The sequence below is a fragment of the Manis pentadactyla genome, chromosome 15 (assembly GCF_030020395.1).
Source record: "Manis pentadactyla isolate mManPen7 chromosome 15, mManPen7.hap1, whole genome shotgun sequence".
NCBI classification, from domain to species: domain Eukaryota; kingdom Metazoa; phylum Chordata; class Mammalia; order Pholidota; family Manidae; genus Manis; species Manis pentadactyla.
In genome coordinates this window covers 67,843,444-67,863,621 of record NC_080033.1, presented here as the reverse complement: position 1 = coordinate 67,863,621, position 20,178 = coordinate 67,843,444, and the positions used below count along the sequence as shown (strand labels likewise).

General features: G+C 44.6%; 1 protein-coding gene across 4 annotated transcripts in view; it reads right to left on the bottom strand.

Annotated features, from left to right (window-relative positions):
* Positions 1-20,178, bottom strand: part of CDH13 (cadherin 13) — a 1,152,846-nt gene that overhangs the window by 491,806 nt on the left and 640,862 nt on the right. For all 4 annotated transcript variants that reach the window (XM_057493261.1, XM_057493263.1, XM_036909367.2 and 1 more), the window contains exon 4: positions 15,519-15,635. In XM_057493261.1, coding sequence (XP_057349244.1) covers positions 15,519-15,635 — 117 coding nt within the window. The remainder of the gene's footprint in view (positions 1-15,518; positions 15,636-20,178) is intronic.

The window sequence follows — 20,178 nt, the reverse complement described above, 5'->3', positions numbered from 1 at the left end:
AGGGAAAAAATAGACAAATAGCTGGTCTGCATGTCTTTTTGTCTTTTTTCCCTCCTTTGGTGGGACCTGAGCACAATATAAATGATACAACATCTCCAAGAAATATTTATTTCGTCAAAAAAATTATGGTGCATCTATGATGTTCCAGGCCCTAAATGTACAGTTGTGAACAGACCAGATCTCATGATGCTTATATTTAAATTTATTGCTGAGCATGTGTTCCCATCTCTCCAATTAGAACATAGAAAATGGCAGATGGGTAGATTGGATTACTGCTTAAAAAAATTTATTTTAGTGTTTGCCTGGGCAATGTTAAATCGAGTTAGCATCCTTTACAAGTGCAGTGGTATAGTGGTTAAATCACATTTACATAGACAGTAACTTTCACTCTTTGAAAGGGTGTCAACTGCAGGAATAAAAGATACCTTCAACATTCAAATAAGTGCGAGCCTGTGTCACTTTCTCATGCAAGAAATCTTTACAGCCACTTAACACCTTTGTAGGTTGATTTGGGCCGGGAAGGAGAAGCAAGCAGGGGACGCTGACGGCGCACTTGCTATGTGCCCGGCATGGTCGGCAAGGTGATTTCATCTTAGCCTCCCCAAACATGGACGGTGGGTATCGTAGCCTTGTCTCATATGAGGAGAAACAGAACTCCCATGATTTAAGTGACCTGCCCAAAGGGCAAACTGCCCAAAGGGCAAACAGCTGGTCACCAGCAGGGCAGATGTCTAATCCCATTTTTCTGAGTTTAGATCCCAGGATTGGCACATGCATGGAAACTAACTTCCTAGCCCGCAGCAACTTCAAAGCAGCAAATTCCAAGGACTAGTTCACCTTATTAGAAGCAGGCAGAGGGATAGCAAGAGTGAGTGGCAGCTGAGAGAGCCTGGAAATGGAGAAGGAGATAAGGAAGGAGATAAGGACCGAGAGTGGAGCCACTTACTGTGGAGCGCACATGATCCCTCCACATGCCACCAACCTCAGAGGGTTTAACACAAGTCCATTTGATAGTCATAATGGCATATGCTACCTTTCCATTCATAAATGGGCATGCTAACTTCAGTTTAGTTTAAGATAGGGAACTACTGTACAAAATATTTAAAGGATATTGGCATCCAAGTGGTTCACTTTTTAAAAGCGTTTTTGCTCCAGCTATTCTCAGGATAACGAAGGCTCAGAAGACAAGGGGCAGGCCAAAGGGCACCAGAATGAAGAGCAGGACATGGGAGTTCTCCCACCTGTGGACCCTGGACAAAACATTTCCCATCTCACCTCTACAGGGAGTGTTTGGACCAGGCCATCTGCAAAGCTCCCTCCATCTCTAATAGTCTGCCAGCTCTCTGAATTCAGAGGGAGGGAGAAGATCAAAATACCCATAAATATAAACAGAGCCAAGGAGGAGCAAGGGCCTCAAAGTGTGTTCCCCTGACTTGGGAAGGGGACACTTCGGCTCTCAGTGTTTTATCAGGGACGTCAAATGAGGATGGATGCAGGAATTGTCTGTTCAGTGATGGCTCATCAGCACGTCAGGACTTTTGGTCATGTAACAGGTACCAAATATTCCTTTACCTGGGAGGAATGTGCAGCTAAGTGTCCTTGGTAAGGACATAAAGGAATGACCTCCTAGGTCATTCCATTCCTAGGAGGCAGGAACAAAAACCATCAGGTGTTCTTTAGTCACTTTTTATCATGTGGAATGTCTTAAGAATTTTTGCATGACAGCTACTTAGTAATATTTCCAAGAGGCCACAGAAGAAAGTGGGCTTTTAGTGTCCCAGTTGAGGAGAGAAGGTTATGATTGGATGATAGCATTGTCAATCATCAGGAAGAGGAGGGAAACCTTAGTATACAGAAGCAGTACCCAAGTTGTGTCCATGGAACTTTACTATAGATGAATCTCCTATTATTATTATTGCTGTTGTTGTTGTTATTATCCTCATTAAAGCCAACTAAGGAAGGGCTGTTCAGATGGGTGAAGCAATTCACCCCAAGGTCTCGAGGGTGGGATGAAGGAAGTTCTAGCAGAGGCTGCTTCCTTTGAATGGTCATCAGAAGCCCAGACATGGACTGATATCATGAGGATCAACACAGGCTGAGGACCACTGGCTGCCTGTGGTTCTTGACAATGAAGGCCACAGGGTCTAGTGTTACCCAGACCCAGAACAGACCTCTGTCCTGGCTGACACTGGCAGCCATCATTTCAGAGTGGGAAAGGAACTGAGTATAATTTCTTACTGGAGAATGTTCTTGTGGCAATATTTGTAATGGCCCCAGACTGGAAATGATCCGAGTTCACCACAATAGTAGAAAGGATGGAGTGTGGTGTACTCAGAAAGCAGAACCTACACATCTAGGATTCTAAAATGTGCCTGACAGTATAGATGGATCCCACCAACATCATACTGAGCAAAAAAATTAAAAAATCCAAGACATGTTGCAAGATTCCATTTATTTCACATAGAAGATGGTGAGCCTGACTCCCGGTGGCAGAGGTCAGGGTGGGTAGCACCTGGGGGTGTGTCGCTGGTGCCTGGACGGCGACATGAGGGGCCCTGGAGGACAGTCATGTCATAACCTGTGATCTGAGTGCTGACTTCACGGGCGTGCTCCGTCTGCAAAATAATCATTGGGCTGTCTACTTATGATCCTGTACTTTTTTGCCAAATATACTTCAATAAAGAGTTGCTTAAAATCCCAGTTTTACCACTCTAAGGCATCAGGGAAGTCCACCAATTATTCAGTTTCCTTGTATAAAGGCCATGAAAACACCTTCTTTGCGGGGCTCCTGGGAGAACGGGTGCTGAGGTGCACAGAGCACCCAGCCCAGGGCTTCTGCTGGAGTGCAGCTCTTAGCGGTGGCGAGGAGGCTGCTTCTAATGATGAGAAGGACAATGGGCGGGAATGACAGGGGAGCCCCAGATGCAGTCAGAAGGCTTCAGGTGTACTGCTCCACACCCCCAACAATGGATGGAATGTATACATACAATCATCTGTATTGGTTTTTTTATCCTCAACAGGGCTGAGGGTATATTGCCCCAGATGACAGCAGCACAGCACGATGACAGCAAAGATGCTCCAGACTAAGAGCTATGAGGACGGTGGCGAGGAGAGGCTGGTGGTGCCAGATGCAAGCAGAGCTGAAGTGGAAACGGGCAAAGAAGTCACCAGAACAGGGACGCAGTGGGTTGCAGCCTGTCCCAGGTAGGAGAGCGTCGGCTTACTGTTTTCTTGAGATAATCTATTCACCGAGCTCTTCACAGCTGGGTGTGGTTTGATGTTTCCTATAACAATTGTTATCATGTATGTACATATATATGCCTGTGTACATACATATCCATGCAAAGATTTATAAATGATGAGGATCATAGCAATATCATTTACAACTGGAGTTGTTAGAGGGACACAACTGACTGTCACTCACTGGGGATAGAATTAGAAGGTTTTAAACACTTTTGGTGTCATGGACTCCTTTGGCAGCTGGTAAATCATGTGGCATCCTTTTCAGAGTAATACAGTAAGTACAAAATAAAAGGAGATATGTTGGGTTAGAAAGGGAACTGATCTATGAGCCCCTTTCAGTGTCTGTACACCCCAGTAAGACCCCCTGGAACGCAATGGCAGCTGTTCCAGTAGCAGGCCATACCACACAGTCTTTCAAAATGATTTTGAAAAAGACATGTGAGGACTTGAAAGACATTGCTGACAAATTTCAGTGAATGAAAGATCAGTGAGTGTAGATGGTCAGGCAGTGCATGATTAGGATAGAGCTTCTCAAAGCGTGGGCCTCAGAACTGGGAGCATCGGCAGCAGGAGAGAGGGAGGTAGAATGCTCACTCTCAGGCCCCAGTCCAGACCCGCGGAATCCAGCTCTCTGGGAGGAAGGCCCAGAACCTGTGTTTTCACAGGTTTGTACGCACTTTACAGTTGGGAAGCATCGCGCTGGGATCTCAACAGTGGTTATCTCAAGGTGGAGGACTTGGGATTTTTATATTGTTGTTGTTAAATCTGTTTCCTTTAAAGTGTTTACAATGAACATCTATTATTCTCATAATAAGGGAAAGAAGTTATTTTTAAAAAGGCAGATTTATTCCACAGCATGTTAAGAATGATTTCCAGATGTAAATAACAAAATAAAAGGACCACTTGTGAGGAATTTTGAGTTTTCAAATAAATGAACTAAAAATCGAGCGATGCAGAGCCTGTGAATTGTGTAGACTAACACAAAGCCAAACATTAGCTTTCAAGAAGAAATTACTAAGAAATGTATTTAAAATGAATTTGAGGCTAGAAGGCCAGCAGTGAAGACAGATGTTCGGCATTTCTGAGCTGGAACAAAAACAGATTTCAAATCCACAGCAGGGAAGGACTGAACTGAAATTCCCGGCATATATCAGGAGGGATTTGTGTACAAACTTGGGAAGACATGGGAAGGAACGTCAGAAAGTCTGGTGCTCGCAACAAGCCTGTTGCTGGTGCAGAAAGAATGGCTGTCCCTCCGGCCTTTATGTCCACTCTACCGAACATACAGGTAGGTCTGTCTCCTCTGGGGCAGATTTCAAAGGACAGCACGGCAGCCTCAGCAAAGAGTAAACTTTGAAGAGAAGGATAAAACAGTCCCTCTAGTTTCACAAAAGGTATACAGACCCACAGCCAAACCCTCCCTCCAGGGGACTTTGGTCAACACCCTGTACAGGCACAGTGTCCCCAGCTAAGAAGGGTCCCCCTCTTTCTTTGCACCCCCCACCAGGCATTCACCAGGGCTACCAGTCTCCCCAGAGCAGCTCCTGGCTGTGTCTTTGCTGCAATTGCCTGCCTCTCCCCTGCCCAGGAGCCCTTCACTGACCACCAGGACTGCTGTTGCAGCCTCCATCGAGGTCTCCCCCACTCCTAGTTTCCTTGGCCTTTGGGTATGACCCATTGCAACTAGACTAATCTCCTAAAATATAAGTCTGGTCATGCCACTGGCTTGTCAGTGGGTTTCAGTCCCAGGCAAATTCACTATGGATTCAGTGAGACCAAGGAATGACAGTGGAACGTTCTTGGGGTGAAAGGGTTATACCCAACTTTATTCCCACGGTGGCAGGTCAGTCACTAGAATCCTGCCCTCTCAGAGCGAGTCAGCACGCAGCAAGCCGGCCTCTGCCTCTGGGCCTCTCTGCCCCCGCAGCCGTCTCAGTCTCTGTCCTCGGAGCTGCCACCACTCCAGCCTCTGCTCTCCTGCAGCCGAGCGGCCATGCTACCGTGTCGCCCAGAGCACTGGGCAGGGCTCTTCATATAGAGTCAGTAGCACCGTATTGCCCACATGTGTAGTGAGCTAGCCAACCAGGGCCAGGTGAGAATCCTCTAATTTATAACTGTCCCATGCAGAATGAGGGGCACGCTCCCTGGAGTCCTGGTCATGCTTCTGCATCTGTAGCTCTTGATTACTCCTCTACCCATATTTGGGGGGACTCGTCCTTGCAGCACAGCCACAGTCAATGATTCTCTCTCTTGCATCCTCTCCCTTGCTTCTAGGGGTGGGACCACATGCCCCCCCCCCACTGCCTGGAGAATCCTCCTCCTCCCTAGCCCACCTTTGCCCGGCCTGCGGGCATGCAGCACCAGTCAGGAGCCCTCTTGGGAATCACATCCTCTGCTTCCTCAAGTTCTCCACACTCCCGCGGATCCCTACATAGTGCCTATCTGCCTCTTTACAGGCCAAAGGATGGCTGTTCTTTGAGGGGGATCCCTGAGCAGTAGCCAGTATGGTGCCTAGCATGGAGCACTAGCTCAACAAATATTTATGAATGAATGAAATAATAAACAAATGAATGAATGAGGCCCGTTGAGCCTAGAAAGAATATTTGCCTGGCCAAGAAGCCTAAGCTGAAGTTTCTCTTTATCCTCTGCTTCAAACCACCTGATGAAACAGGAAACACCCACAGACGGGAACAGGTAAACTTGCAACAGAGGGTCTGTGCGTCTGCGTGTCCTGCAGCGCTGCTCACAGTGGCGAAGCTCAAGTGCCTGGGGGCGTTGTTCCCGGTGACCTGGCCCCACACAGGAGATCCCTATGGCCCCATTTGGTAACCAGGGCTAGTTCCAAGCTAGAAAAGGAAATAAAGGTGGGATCTTTGCCGATCCCTTCCCCTCTTCCAAAAACCAGGTATGGGCCTGTTTCTGTCTCTATCTAGTTCTGCCTTGATCCTCTCCAAAGCAGGGCCTGGAAGTCTGATCACAAAAGGGCCAATCCATTCCTCACGGTACCTGGGGCCGCCCCCACCAAGCTCCCCCACCCCCCACCCCTGCTCTGTCACAACCCAGTCAGCTGTGCCTTGTTGCTGAGAAAAACTAGCAGTGATCTCTCCTGGCTACACCAGTCAGCCTTCTCTGCTTTCAGTTTTGCCCCTTGGCCCCCACGCACAGGGCTGTCGGCTGAGATGCCAACAAAGAACGTGCTGTCTAAAGCGAGGTGGTGGCTTTCCGGGCTTCCTGGAAAAAGCTGTTTTCTGCTTGTCAACACATGGTCTATTGGTTAAACTAAGACATGACCTCCAGGCTTGACTCGATGTGCAAACACACACATCCAATACATGTCTTTGAGGTTAACTTCATTTCTTTGCACTTCACAGAGTATTTTCTCTCTTTTTCTCATTCTCCAGGTAAAATCAGGACAATTGTCACAGAATTTGTCAGCTTGGGAAACTGACTCAGGGGATTCTTTGTGCAAAGGAGGAGAGAGGTGTGGTAGAGCTGCAAAAGCCCAAGTTCAAGGGCTGCTTCTAGTTGGCACGGGCTGTGAGACCTCATGATGCAAGGAGCAGACTTGTCCCAGGGTGAACCCTGGTGCTTACTTTGGACAGGAAACTAGGTAAAACCTGAGGCAAAATGGGTGGGTGGGTAAGCCACTCTCCAAGCTGCAGGATCCCCTCAAGCAGAGCTCCCCATGGGGCCAATGTATGCCCATCCAGGGTCACAGTCCATGGGCCCCAAGGTCAGCTTTTGTTGGAGCCTTCTCCTACTGTGTCCTGAGAACTGGCTGTTAAATATTCGAGAATTTTGCAAGTTGGCAGCTTGAAATTGGCCACTGTGGGAGCATTTACACCAAAGAAAGTAGCAAACACTACAAATCAGGACTCCCTTCACCCCCAAGAGTCAGTTTACCAGCATATTATTGTCCAAGGCATCTGGCTTTGAGCATCTGGAACTTCAGATTGTGGGTGCCCTTGCTCAGGGTGCCAGACACCCCGGTGTTTGATTATCCATCTACTGACAAGGTTGTGTTTCAGTTGGGCAAACCTTGGGAGCAGAGTGCCTGTTCTGGCAAATCTATCAGATGTGTTCAGCCCTCTCCACAGGCTCTGGAATGCCTCTCTGGGGTTTGATGGGGAGTGGGGAGCCATGCTTCTCATCTTTGGTTGACCCTTGGCTTCTGTGGGTCCTCTGTCTTCCATGAAGTCTATTCCTTAACCCGTGCCATGTGCTGTTTGGAAATCTATCCGGAGGCCTGGTGCCTGGCAGGTAGTAATGCAGAAGCACTCGACTTACACAACAACTCAGTTTGTACCACAAGTAGACCATCTTACAAGGTGCTCTCGTGTCAGATTCCTCAATGGCACATGGGGCTATAGGACTGGTTTCTGAGCATATGTGTGAGAGTCAGATGATACTCGATGTGCGCATGCTGTGCAAACAGCAAAGGCCCATTGAAGATGAATCTTCCCACGTGTTCTGGTGCTGAGATTCATGATTTGGCGTTGAAGAGTCCTGGGCTTCAGCATCAGCGTTGCCACCCTTTTAGGTCAGTCACCTTGGGCAGTGCACTTGATTTCTCCCAATTTCAGTTTCCCCATCTGAGAAATGGGAGTAGTGCTTGATAGGGCGGTTGCGAAATCTAAGCAGCACAAGAGGAATAGCCATGTTTGCTTAGATCCTGGCACTCATTAGGTGTTGAACTGTCTAGTCCAGTTTGAAAACTCCTCAACTCTCCCACCTCTAGGGTGCTGATTCAACCTGAAATGCCGGAACCTTTAATGTTCACAAATAATTAAATATAAATTCGGTCTGAGGCTGAATGTACATAACAATAAAGCCCCGGGAATTTTTCAAATTAAGAACTGAAAGGGTGATAAACTCAGGACTAAAAATATTGCTTCCTCCGTAGGCGCAGATGCCTTCATTTGCTGGATGTATATCACGGAGGGCATTTCTGCATATATACACATTTGGCAAAGAACCAAAACAACTCAATTATGTTTTATCATTAATTAAACTTTGTGGAAAGAGGGCAACACTTGCTAATGGTGAATCTAAGCTTTTATTAGACTTAGTCAAAGTAAGTTAGAATTAATTCTGTTCGGTTGTGAATAAATATAAAACTTTAGAATTTTTTTACTTGAGCAGATTTAAAATATCATTGTATGGATGGAGAAATCCAGAAATACAATCTCTCTCTTTCTTTCTCCCTCCCCTTCTTTCTCTCTCTCCCTCCCTCCCTCTGTCTCTACACACACACTCTCACACACACACACACACGCACATACACATAATCCATCAACATCAAATCTATCACAATCTGCTAAGGATGCTTATGTGACCTGACATAATGGTTGACTGCCAAGCAGTTTATCTGGTAGCCTCACTGCTGTTGTAGAAAATTAAAATACGCTGGAAATATCCAGACTGACCATATAATGGTCTGTTAATTCCATCCCAAGAACAAACCAGGCTATGACCACTTTAACCAGTGACTGGTGAATGACTGTCCAGCCAGCGGTGGACCTGGCCAGTGTTCAAGTCAAAGGACGTTTGAGTCCCCACTGAGTGGTAGGCACTGTACTGAGTTACCGTATCTGTTGAATTACAGTTAACAGGAAGATAAGAAGGATACAAAAGAAACTATATGACTGCTCAAAATGTGTTAAATGTCACCAAAGAGGTATAGACAATGTATAAAAAAGATAAAACAAAAATTGCATGGAGGACATTGTATCAAAGATAGTCTTTAGCCCACCGCTACCCAATAGAAACATAATGTGAGTCATAGAATTAAAAATTTTCTGGAGTGCCATTTAAGAAAGTAAAAAGAAACACATAAGATTAACTTAAATCAGACCAATATATCCAAAGTATCTTTTGCAACATGACATCAACATAAGGATTATTAATGAGATATCTTCCATTCCTTTGTGTGCGTGTGTGTACTGTTTTTCAAATCCTGGGTGTATATTACACTTAAATCTCAATTTGGACATTATATTTTAAGCAAATTATTTCATCTGTATTCAGATTAAAATTTATAGTTGAAAAGGTAAAGTCACATACCAAGTTGTTCCAATAGTTGAATCATGTAGTGATTTTTAAGTTTAAATTAAAATTAAATAAAAATTTTAAATCCAGTTCCTCAATTGCACTGACCATATTTCAAGTACTCAACAACCACAGGTAGTTAGAGGCTACTGTATTGGGCAGTGTAGATGGAATCTTCTGTAATGATGTAAATGTTCCCTTGGACAGTGTGGCTTTAGAATTTTTTTTTGCAGCCCCTGGGGAATGAGGATGAAGAGGCTATGTCCCAGAAAAAGGGGAGAGTTCAAAGTCAAGGGAATAAGAAAGGCATGCGCAACTGGGGCTGCTGGATGTAGAAATAAACCCTGCTGCTCATCTCAATGAGAATTTCTGAGCACCAAGCTTCTGGACATCTTAGATCCCATCCCCTCAATTCAAATGTTTTTCTTATACACTAATCAATGGTAAGTTTTAGTTGTTGAATAAAACTGCTGGTTGTTTTAAAAGGCGGAAACTAGCTGCAAATTTCTGAGAAGAGGCATGTAGTTAGACTTGGAATAAAAGGTGTGATGCAATGGACTTTAAAGGGGGTGGAGGGCTGATGACGATTACATAGAATGAACCAGGCAATTGGGTGGGAAAGGCACACACAGTCTACATTTCAGTAGGAGGGTGAGATGGAGCGGGGCTGGCACCCAGTATCAGCTTTCTGGTCCAGCTTCTCAGGATGTAGCTGGGCACACATGGGTTTTGAAAGAGATGCAAAAAACTATTAAATGGAGTAAAACAAATTCAAGTCCAAGACTCCTTGGCACCTATCTGCACAGGTGGGCATTTGTGGGAGGGACAGAGTACTTGGATGTGGGGAGATCTTTAATAAACCATTTGCCCAGAACTCTGAGGAATATTTAGGAACTGCTGTAAATTATCCTCATGTATGACTTACATTCACGACACAGTTAGGCCAAGTCCTGGTTGAGTGGTTTTCATGATTTGCTCTAATGATCTATGTTGATTCCTTTACAAAGAACACATGGTCCAATTACATATTTCTTCCATCCTGGGTTAAAGATGTCCTTCTAAATACCCATTCAACCAATTTATAGGGGATATAAAAAAGGATTTTCCGTAAAAGGTACTTTCATTGGTTTTGATGAAAAGCACTTGTGATGAAAATAGAATCTCTAATAAGCATTTCATAAATGACTTGTCTTTCAAACTTAATATAAAACAATAAAATACATCTCCCAAAGACCTCCTTGCTGCCTCCCAGATTTAAAGCCCCCTGTTCTCAATCAATCAGGCTCAAGAACTCAAAAATCTCTAAAGATGCAATCAAATATTTATCAGCGAAAGTTGGTAAAACTAAGAAATTATTTATAGCCCAAATCTGAAATAGTCACACTTTGAAGGGGGAGGAAAATAAAAACATGTGTGGGAACTACACATTTCTCTCCAGGGCACACACTCCCAGATCCTCCCTGCTATCTAGGGTTTAAAACGGGAAGGAAATCACAGGCTTGGGGAAGTGTGTTCACAACTGGGTGTTTTACTCTTTCTCCAGAAACATTAAGAGAGATGATGGGAGAGCAGCCACCAAATTCTAACAATTTAGCTACTTAGCAACTAATTATTTGGCAGATAGATAAATTATATATCAGCCAAAACTGCCTAATCCCTAGAGCTGCCTACACAGCCTTTCTGTGCATCTACAATTTTACATGGTTGGCTGAGAAAAATCCCCCATGGAGGGCACATTTGTTGTAGATCTTTTTTGGTGTCTTTATTCTGTAGTGTGTGGGTCTCCTTTCTTTAAAGGAATTTGGATTGTGATAAAATATGACAAAAAAAAGAAAACAAGTAAATTAGATATTTACTTAATCTTCATTCATCCTCTTAAAGTACAAGGCAAACTCAAAGGTGTCTTTGTGCCAGCATGCCAACTCTTGTGTCTTTCATAATAATTTTATTTGCAGTTAACCTTATTTCATCAAACACTATATTATGAAATTTCCAAACACAATGCAACAGTTGAAAGAAGTCATCAGTGATTGGCGGGATGCGCATCACCTAGATTCTACCATTAACGTTTTACTGTCCTTGCTTTACCACTTATCTATTCATTGATCCATCCTCCTATCCATCTTAATTTTTGCTGTATTTCAAATCATTAAACTTAATCTTAATGTTTGTTTAAAGAGCATAATTGTCATCAAGGATATTTCATTTCACAGAAGAGAATTCTCAGACTGCACTTAGCAGCCCTGAGCATATTGGTTAAGAGCACAGACTTTGAAATCTCAAAAAGCTGGCGCAGAGCTTGTCTCTGCTATTAACCAACTGTGTGACTTTGGGTTGGTCACTTCATCGTCCAAGACTCCTTCCTCTGATTCAGGTGATCCTCATGGGTTGTTATTAGGAGAATTTAACACAACAGATGAAAAGTGCTTATACTTCATACCACTGGACAAATAATGAATTTGTGATGATTTGGTTCTACTCGTCTGTAATCCTATGAGATCAGAAATCCTGTCTGTTTCCCTTTGCCATTAAGTTCCCATCCCTTAGCACAGTGCCTTGTGAATAGCAGATGATGAATATATACTAGCTGACATGAATTGTGTTGAATTTCTGAGCTTTTCCCTCTTGGGATGTAGAGAGTACTTACGGACAGAGAGAGGCAAGTAGAGTCAGCTCCAGAGGCACAAGACACAAGTTGTTTAGGAAATGAGGTGGGAGAAAGGATGAGACAGAGAGAGAAAACCTATCCTGCAAAGCAGAAGTATTCATATCAAGTTTAGTGATGGACAGAGCCCATCAGCGCCCCGCCCATCCCTGCGACCTCAGCCTTTCAGTGCACGCAGGCAGACTCCCTGCTGCCACGTGGCATCTCTTTACTGAAGGCTCTCCCCCGGCCTCGAAAGGCCATTGTGCCCATGTGCAGAGCACAAAGAAGGCTGGATGTGCTAGAGAATTTACACCTTCGGGAGCAGCCCTCAACCAAAGACTGATGGGGCTGGAGTATAACTACCCCAGCTCCCTCCCTTGTGGATGGGCTAACCACGAGAGTGTGTGTGCTTCACACCATTCCTAGCATTTCCCCGTGGGGTCACAAGCCAACCACCAGCAGTGGTAGCTGCCTCTCGGCTGGCTGTTCTCCCTTCCCTGCCGCACGTCCTCACTCCCTTACCAGTGTTCCCCTCTCCACCTAAACAATACCTGCGATGCAATTCACGGTTCAGGGGCAGCTTCTGGAGGAAACCAAAAGTAAGTGTCTTTTTACCTTATGCCCTATCAAGTAAAGACAATTGTCTTTATACCTTAAAAACACACAATCTCTTCCTCAAATGGCATTCTACACTGAAGTCTGAGGTGTAGTATTCATAAAATTAGAGCTGCCTGACTCCGAATTCGGGTGGGGGGTGATACATGGAGGCCAGAGCTCTGCCTCCTCGGCCTCCCCTCCTTTCCTCCACCTCCCCAGGACCCTCTGAAGACACCTAATGCTCTCTCACAGCTCTGTGGAGCACCACCTGTCAGCCACTGATGGAGTTGATGATGATCAGACATAAGATACAAAGAAAAGGGTAAGATGTATAAATAAAAACAAGTGGGCACACAGAGGAAAACACATTCCTTCAAAGGCATTGCAAGCATGCACAAATAGTTTTTGCAAGGCAGTGCAGTCATTCTGCAAAAGCTCTCTGGAGGTTTGGGGGACTTTCACACATCATGACGTTCATAGACTATCACACTTAAAAGAGTAGTTGTTTCGTAGGAAATCCAGGTTGAGAGCCCATGTGGGCAGTGCACAGGGGGCTAAGGAGAGAAGCATCTCCAATTTGGAGACGATTTTGTGTTTTGAAGCTATAACGAGTGAGAATGCAGAAGAATGTCTGTAGTTAGCTGTACACTCATTGATTCATTTTACATCTCAGGGAAGGAGGCTTGGGAAAATGTTCCCAAAATACTTAAGGGAATGAATTTGTGGGATTGAAGGAAGCTGTAAGATGACACATAGTTTATTGTCCAAATCTGGACATGTTCAAGGGGAAAGGTGTTGCTAATTATAATTATGCCAGGACAATCAATTTTTTAGGCAAGTGAGATGTACGAAACCCTTGTTATAGCCTAACTAATGGAGTTGAAACTTCCATACTGAAAGTAACAGATGTTAGTGACAGGCAGGGGAGGAGAACATATTTCAGATCACACCTCTGTACACCTGAGTGTGTATCATAATAATCATCCAGAAGACGTGGACTTATCCCCAAGAGTTTCTGGTTTCGTGGTTCTGGGGTGGGTCCTGGGAATAGGTATTTTAGAGAGCAACCAGGTGATGCTTCCAGCCCACAGCCACTCTTAAGGTAGGACTGGTTTAGAACAGTGGTTCTCAACCCTGGCTGCAGATCAGAATCACTTGGGATCTTTTAAAAACATACTGATGCCTTTATAATTGGCACACACAAGATAGGTAAGTCACAGTAAGGCAGTACAGCACAGAGAAGACAAGTAGTGACTCTATAGCGTCTTGCTATGCTGACAGACAATGACTGCAATGGGGTGGGGGGGATTTGATAATATGAGTGAATGTTGAAACCACAATGTTGCTCATGTGAAACCTTCGTAAGATTGTATATCCATGATACCTTAATTAAAAAAAAAATACTGATGCTTGACCACTCCCTGGCCGAAGGAACCAATCTCAGAGAGTGGGTCCTGGCGTCTGTACTTCAACTGCCTCAGGTGGTTCCGATGTGCAGCCAGGGCTGGGAATGCTGGGCTTACCTACAGAACAAGGACGCACCTTGTGTCTCTGAAACTGTGTGGGGCAGAGTCTTTGAGACTTGAGGACTCTGGCCATTGGCGAGTGCCATCCTTGGCTTCAGGGCCGTCACAGTGGCTAGAGCTGACCCCAGGGGCAGGCTCAGCAGCCACCACTGCTCATTCCGAGCAGCTGATTCCCTTTGCATCAGACCCTGCACTCCTGGCAAGATTTTACTTGAAGAAAGGCATCTTTGGCACAATGGTAATTTAAGATCATAACTATGGTGATTACCAGGATATTAGGCTATTAACACTTCTGATTTACAATAGAAATAGATTTCTAATAGTCTGAGTCACCCTCACCTCTCGCCCAGATCACTCTAAAACCCCCCTTTTAGCGGGCGTCTTTGTGTCACTCCTCCACCACTCCCTGCAAGGTGGTCAGAGGGATCTTTGGACACACACACACACCCAGGGGACCTTCCAGAGATTTCTTGCTGCACACGTGTTGCAGTCCCTTTTCCTCACCATGGTTCCCAAGGCCCATATGACAGGTGAGCTTTTCTGACTTCAAGTCATCACTCTCTTCCTTGCTCACTGCTTGCAGCCACCCTGGCATTCCATTCCTCAGACAGGCCTCATTCTTTCCCACCTCCAGGCCTTTGCACATGCCGTGCCCTCTGCCAAGAATGTAGCTCAGTCAGCAATTCCCATGGCAACCCTTTATCATCTTTCCAGTCTCCCCTCAAATGGTCGGAGCCCTGGCCAGCCTTTCTGAGCCCTCTCCTCTCTCTTCTCCCTCATCCTGCCATTTACTCTTTTCCACATTGCCCTGCTTCTGTTTCTCATGGCACTTGTTCTCCTCTGCAATTTTCTAATTTCTTTATTTACTCACTGAAATACCTGTCTCCCCACCAGAATAGAAGCCCTATCACAACAGGAGCTTCTGTGCTTGTTCATCCAGTCCCAAAGCCTGGAGGTGGGCACATCACAGGTGCTCTTGATTTATTTCATGAATGAATAAATGTTCCAATAGCACTAGCCATTAAGATCATTCATTCAACTAACCACTATTGTTCAAATTTCAAGATCACCAAAAAATACAAACTGGCTAAAATTTGCTTCTCCGTATTAACTTTCTTATGGGGAAAGAATGTGTTGACCAGACAGCATCAGTATTTCTGCCCATTTCACAGTGAATATTTCTTAACCAATGACATCCTCTTGACCCAATTTTAACATCATTATCTACCATGTAGATCTCCAAATCATGATATTCAAAAGTGTTATTCTGTTTTGTAAATTCTTTTTTTTCCTTTTTTGATGACCTTTTGACATTCTTTTCTTGGCAAAACAATTTGGCCTCTTACAGAAGAACTGAGGCCAGTTCGAACTGGTCTGCAAGGCAGTCAGCTTGCTGTGTGAATGCTAGTCTTTTAATAAAAACATGCTTTTTTCATTTGTTTTTTTGTGTTACTTACCTTGCCAACATCTCTTGGGAAAGGTTGTCTCTGACTCTCTGGAATTAAAATGGGAGACACCACGATGGACCTCTTTTGTCTTGGAACAGGAGAAGTTCTTGCAAATTTAAATATATCCTAAAAGAGAAAAAACAAAATCAGTTGAACAAAATCCCCTTGGAAAGGATGTATCAGTGTGCTCTGAGATACGGTTCCTTTGTTGTGAAAGCATACAGCTGTTTGGACATTGTTAATTTTATTCTATCAAACCTCATTAGCGTTAGCAAGTACATCGTTAGAATCACACTAAAGCCGACATTGTGATTCACAATGACTATCATTTAGCTATTTAATCCCATCTTCTGAATCATTCTATTCACAGCGTCAGTCTTGATCTGCACAACCTTCAGTGCCAGTGTATCCCGTTCTTAATCTGCCAAGTGAGGAAATTACTCACCTGGTCACTAACCCACAGAACCTGCTGGATATAAAAGTGACTCTCCTCATGGCCAACTGCAAGGTCTTTACACTCACAAATGAATAGGGATGACGGGGCAATCACAGAGCTCCAAACTATGTCAGGCCTTACGGAGACCCTTAGCCAGTGATTTTTCAAGGGCCATTTGTCATTATTAGTGGGATGACTGCTGGAATGTGATCCCCAGCCAGTGTGTCACAACCAGGATCACTGGGACAGCACTGTGAGGATTCCCACCCAATCCCCAACTCGCAGATGGGGTTGAAATTAAATTAAATGACTGTGTGCAAAAAAGGAAATTTTGTATCATTACTTTAAATAAAGTACCAGTATTTCTTTTCATAGAAAGTTAAGGACACATAAAAATGAATATATTGGAGACCAAATAATGTTATTAAATTTGAGCTGGAATCCTATGGGTGAAGAAAGCTCTTTTTTTAAAAAGAGCTAGAAGAAAAGGATAGAGGGGTGTTACAGGGTTGTTAGCACCAAGCTGAGACTTTCTCCTTGATCTGATCAGAGGACCAAAGGCAATTAAGAATGGAATATCATTTTTGATATATAAATCTATCTCATTCAATGCCACACATCACTAAAATGATCTTATGTGTCATCTAAAATAAGCTTCTCAAGCTTTGGGCAGCAGGTTCCTATCAAAATCATGCGGTAAATGATACTTAAATACCATCACTGACCCACACCCCAAAGAAGTGTGTGTATGTATATGTATGCTGTGTATAAAACATCGCATAGTTTTAAAGGAAAATCTATATAAGAGAAATTCCAACAGGAAATAGGGCCAGCTAAAGCTATAAAAGCTTCTATAAATAGTTTTTCTCTTGATTTTGGTGGGAATGTAAACCGATGACACTCTTGTAGAAAGGTATCGGGCAATATTTATTTATGAAGAATCTTACAAATGTACATGTCCCTTCGCTCTATAATTGTATTCCTAGGAATACATCCAAATGCTAAATTCAAAAGGAGAATAAAACTGAATTCAGGAAGATGTTTAGTGAGACATTATTTATAAAGGGCAAACTGCAAGTAACCTAAATGTTCAACTGCAGGACAAGGTTAAATCTGGGTCCGTCAGCAGAAGACACAACTAGGCGCTTACCAATGAGGTGGTGGTGAAGACCACGTCCTGACCACTCCTGTCATCATTTGACTGCTTCCACCATCACCACCACAACCTCTTGATAATAATAACAATTTTTAAGTGCGTGTTGGCTAGTGTGCTAGGCACTCTACATGTGACTCCTGTAATACTTGCAATAAACTTAACAAGTAAACCACAGTTTTCCTTAACCCATGAGGAATGTCAAGGTTGGAGAGAGACTATGTTAGTTGCTCAATTTACCCAGATAGCTGAAAGAATATATAGGATAAAATGTGAAGGAAAACACAAAATACCGTATCAGGCACCTAATTTATAAACTATATTAAACATAGAAGAAAAACACTCAAAATCTCAATGAAGAGAAGTTCAAATAGAAGACTGGTGTCCAGGAAAACCAGAGAATCGACGTTCAGGCAAAGATAGAAACCTGGAGTGTGTATATGTAATGGACAGTGGGAAAAAAAAATAAGAAGGGTTAAAACAACAAGCACAAGACCCCAAAATAACCCAGGCTAGCCAAGAAAAACAACTGAGAGAAAGAGAATAGAACAGACAGCAAGACTACAATGGACAGAGTGGGTTATGCTCATAAAACACCAATGTCTGACATCTATGACGATTCTGTTGGCTTATTAGGGGACAGCAAAAGAATAGAAAATATGTAAAAATGGTGCAATACAGGCATCTCATTTATAATAAAAAGTCTTAAGGATCAGTTGAGAGAATGTTTAGGAGAGTACTTTGGAAGATTTGAAGTTTGATGCAAATGCAAGGGGTTGGTGATTCGGCTCTGTAACAGAACGAACGTAGGCGTCAGTTCCCTATGACAATGTAAGTGTAAATGTATCTAAAATAATGAAAAAGCATACTGTATGGTCAATAGCAAACTTTCCCTTGTTTGTGTCTGCAAGTCTGTCAGTGGGTGACATTGTCCTCATGGTGTACAGAGTGGCCACATCCTGGGTCCCCACTCCTCTGCTGTCCTCCCAGCTCGCCTGCTAAGGGTGCGCCAACCCACAGTTGCTAGTCCATTTCCCCGACTGTCACATCATCCCAGAAATTTGGCAAGAAACACTACTGCGTCAGTCCTGGGATCTAAAGTGTCTTAAGGAAGGTAGTAGGAGGCTCTGCGTCTCAGGATGGAAAACAGCGTCTGGAAGGAAGGGGGATGAGGAGTAGGCGAGACCAATTTTCAAGATGCCTTCACGTGCACAGGATCCTCTGAGGCCCGCACAGTGGACCCATTGAAGGAATGCCTGGGGCCAGAACATCCATTATCTTCCACCTCAGTTTTTGCCTTAAAATGGCAGGAACCTCCATAAATATTTATCCATGACACAAATGTTTGTGCTTCTGTGTCTGTGGCTCTGCTTCTGTCTCTGTCTGTGATTTACATGTATATCTATAACTATGTGTTTATTGCCTAATGTGCACCTTTATATTTGCTGCTGTGTCTACCTCAGATCAGGTCTGGGTGCCCTGAAGCCACATGCCTCTCTGTGCCTGGCACCATGTAGGAGCCATGGTATCTGCTTCCCCTGACAAGCACACAACATAGGCGTATCTAGACATGTATGTGTAACCATGTTGATGCTCAAGTGTGTGCATGTTTTTATCTGTTGATCCACTAAGTGAAGCGTCTGAATGCACCAGGCTGTGGCCCCCACCTCAAAGAAAAACAAAACAGGGATAAGAAGGTGATCAATTTATGAGAAGAGACAGGATACGGCGAAGAACAAAAAGGCTGTGTTAGTGCTCTCTGCCTTTTGGTCTTGCTGTCAACAAGACATCTGGCAGAAAGAAAAAGGAAAGCTGGGCACAGGTGTCTCATGCTGTAGACCTGTTGGCTTGAGGGCCCTTGAACACCCAACAGAGATCTCTAGAGGGTGCAGAGAGTTGCATTCAGGAGGGAGAGATGAATGAGGGAGAGAAATACACACCATGTGCACGAGCATCTGGGGGAGAAGCTGACACCACCCCAATTATACGATTATATGGAGACGGAAAAGGGAGGAACCCAACCACTGTGTTTCTAAAAGGCCAGTGAAGGCCACTGAAAGGTTAGGTGGCTAAAGGAAGAAAACTGGAAGGATGGAGTGATGAGAAAACCAACAGGAATGGGCGTGTGGCCCTGTCACGCAATGCAGGTGTCCCCTCCAGCGGGCTGAACACCACGAGGAGGCGGCTGGGCTTAAGGATGAACAGGTAACTGACGGGAGCTGCTTAAGAGTGTGTTGAGGTGGAGGGTTAGGGAATCAGTGCTAAGTGAGGACTTCGGTACCGAGAACAGGAGAGGAACATGAAGGAGTCTGCTTGTTACAGGGGGACCGGGAAGGGGGCTGGGCATGAGGAGGAAGGGGTTGGAGGGTGGAAGCCCGGCACTGGGCGAATGGAGCCTCCAAATGGGAGACGGAGCCCCAGGGAGGTGGGAAGGGAGGGGTCAGCGGCCCAGTCATTCATTCCCAGGAAGGGTTCGGCTGCTTTCCTTGAGGAAGGCAATAGGGAATTTCTCATCTGTAAAGGAGGGTAATTTGCCTGTGCTCTTGGTTATCAGAATGAAATGAGAAATTGTGCGTGGAAGTGGTTGGTGCTCTCCAAAGATCAGCACAAAAGTGAAGGATGGCTCTTATTAATGCGAGGACAGCAGAAGTGAGGAAATGAGACAAGCCACTCGGTCCCTCTTACAAGTGAGTAATTCAGCTGCAGGCAGCCTAAGGCCAGATCTTAACACAGACACATGTAGACACACAGCTGCCACCGGATTTCCAGGGTCACTAGATGCATGCACACTGACATCAAAATTCTCTCTGATCGAGCACAAACACTTGCACACATGAGCACAAGTACACACGTGCACACGGTGTGTGCCTCCCACGGGAGGCCTGTGACCTTGCAGTCACTGGACAATGAGCATCAGAGTAGGAAGGCTGCAGCAACCTCAGCCAATCTTACTTAAGTCAAAGGGGCAGAACTGTGTCCTCAGGGAGACCCGTAGGAGCTGGATTTAATCACAGGAGAATCACCATCCTTACATCAATACCTCTGGTCTCCTGCGCGCTGACCTGGGCATCCTCGTTTTC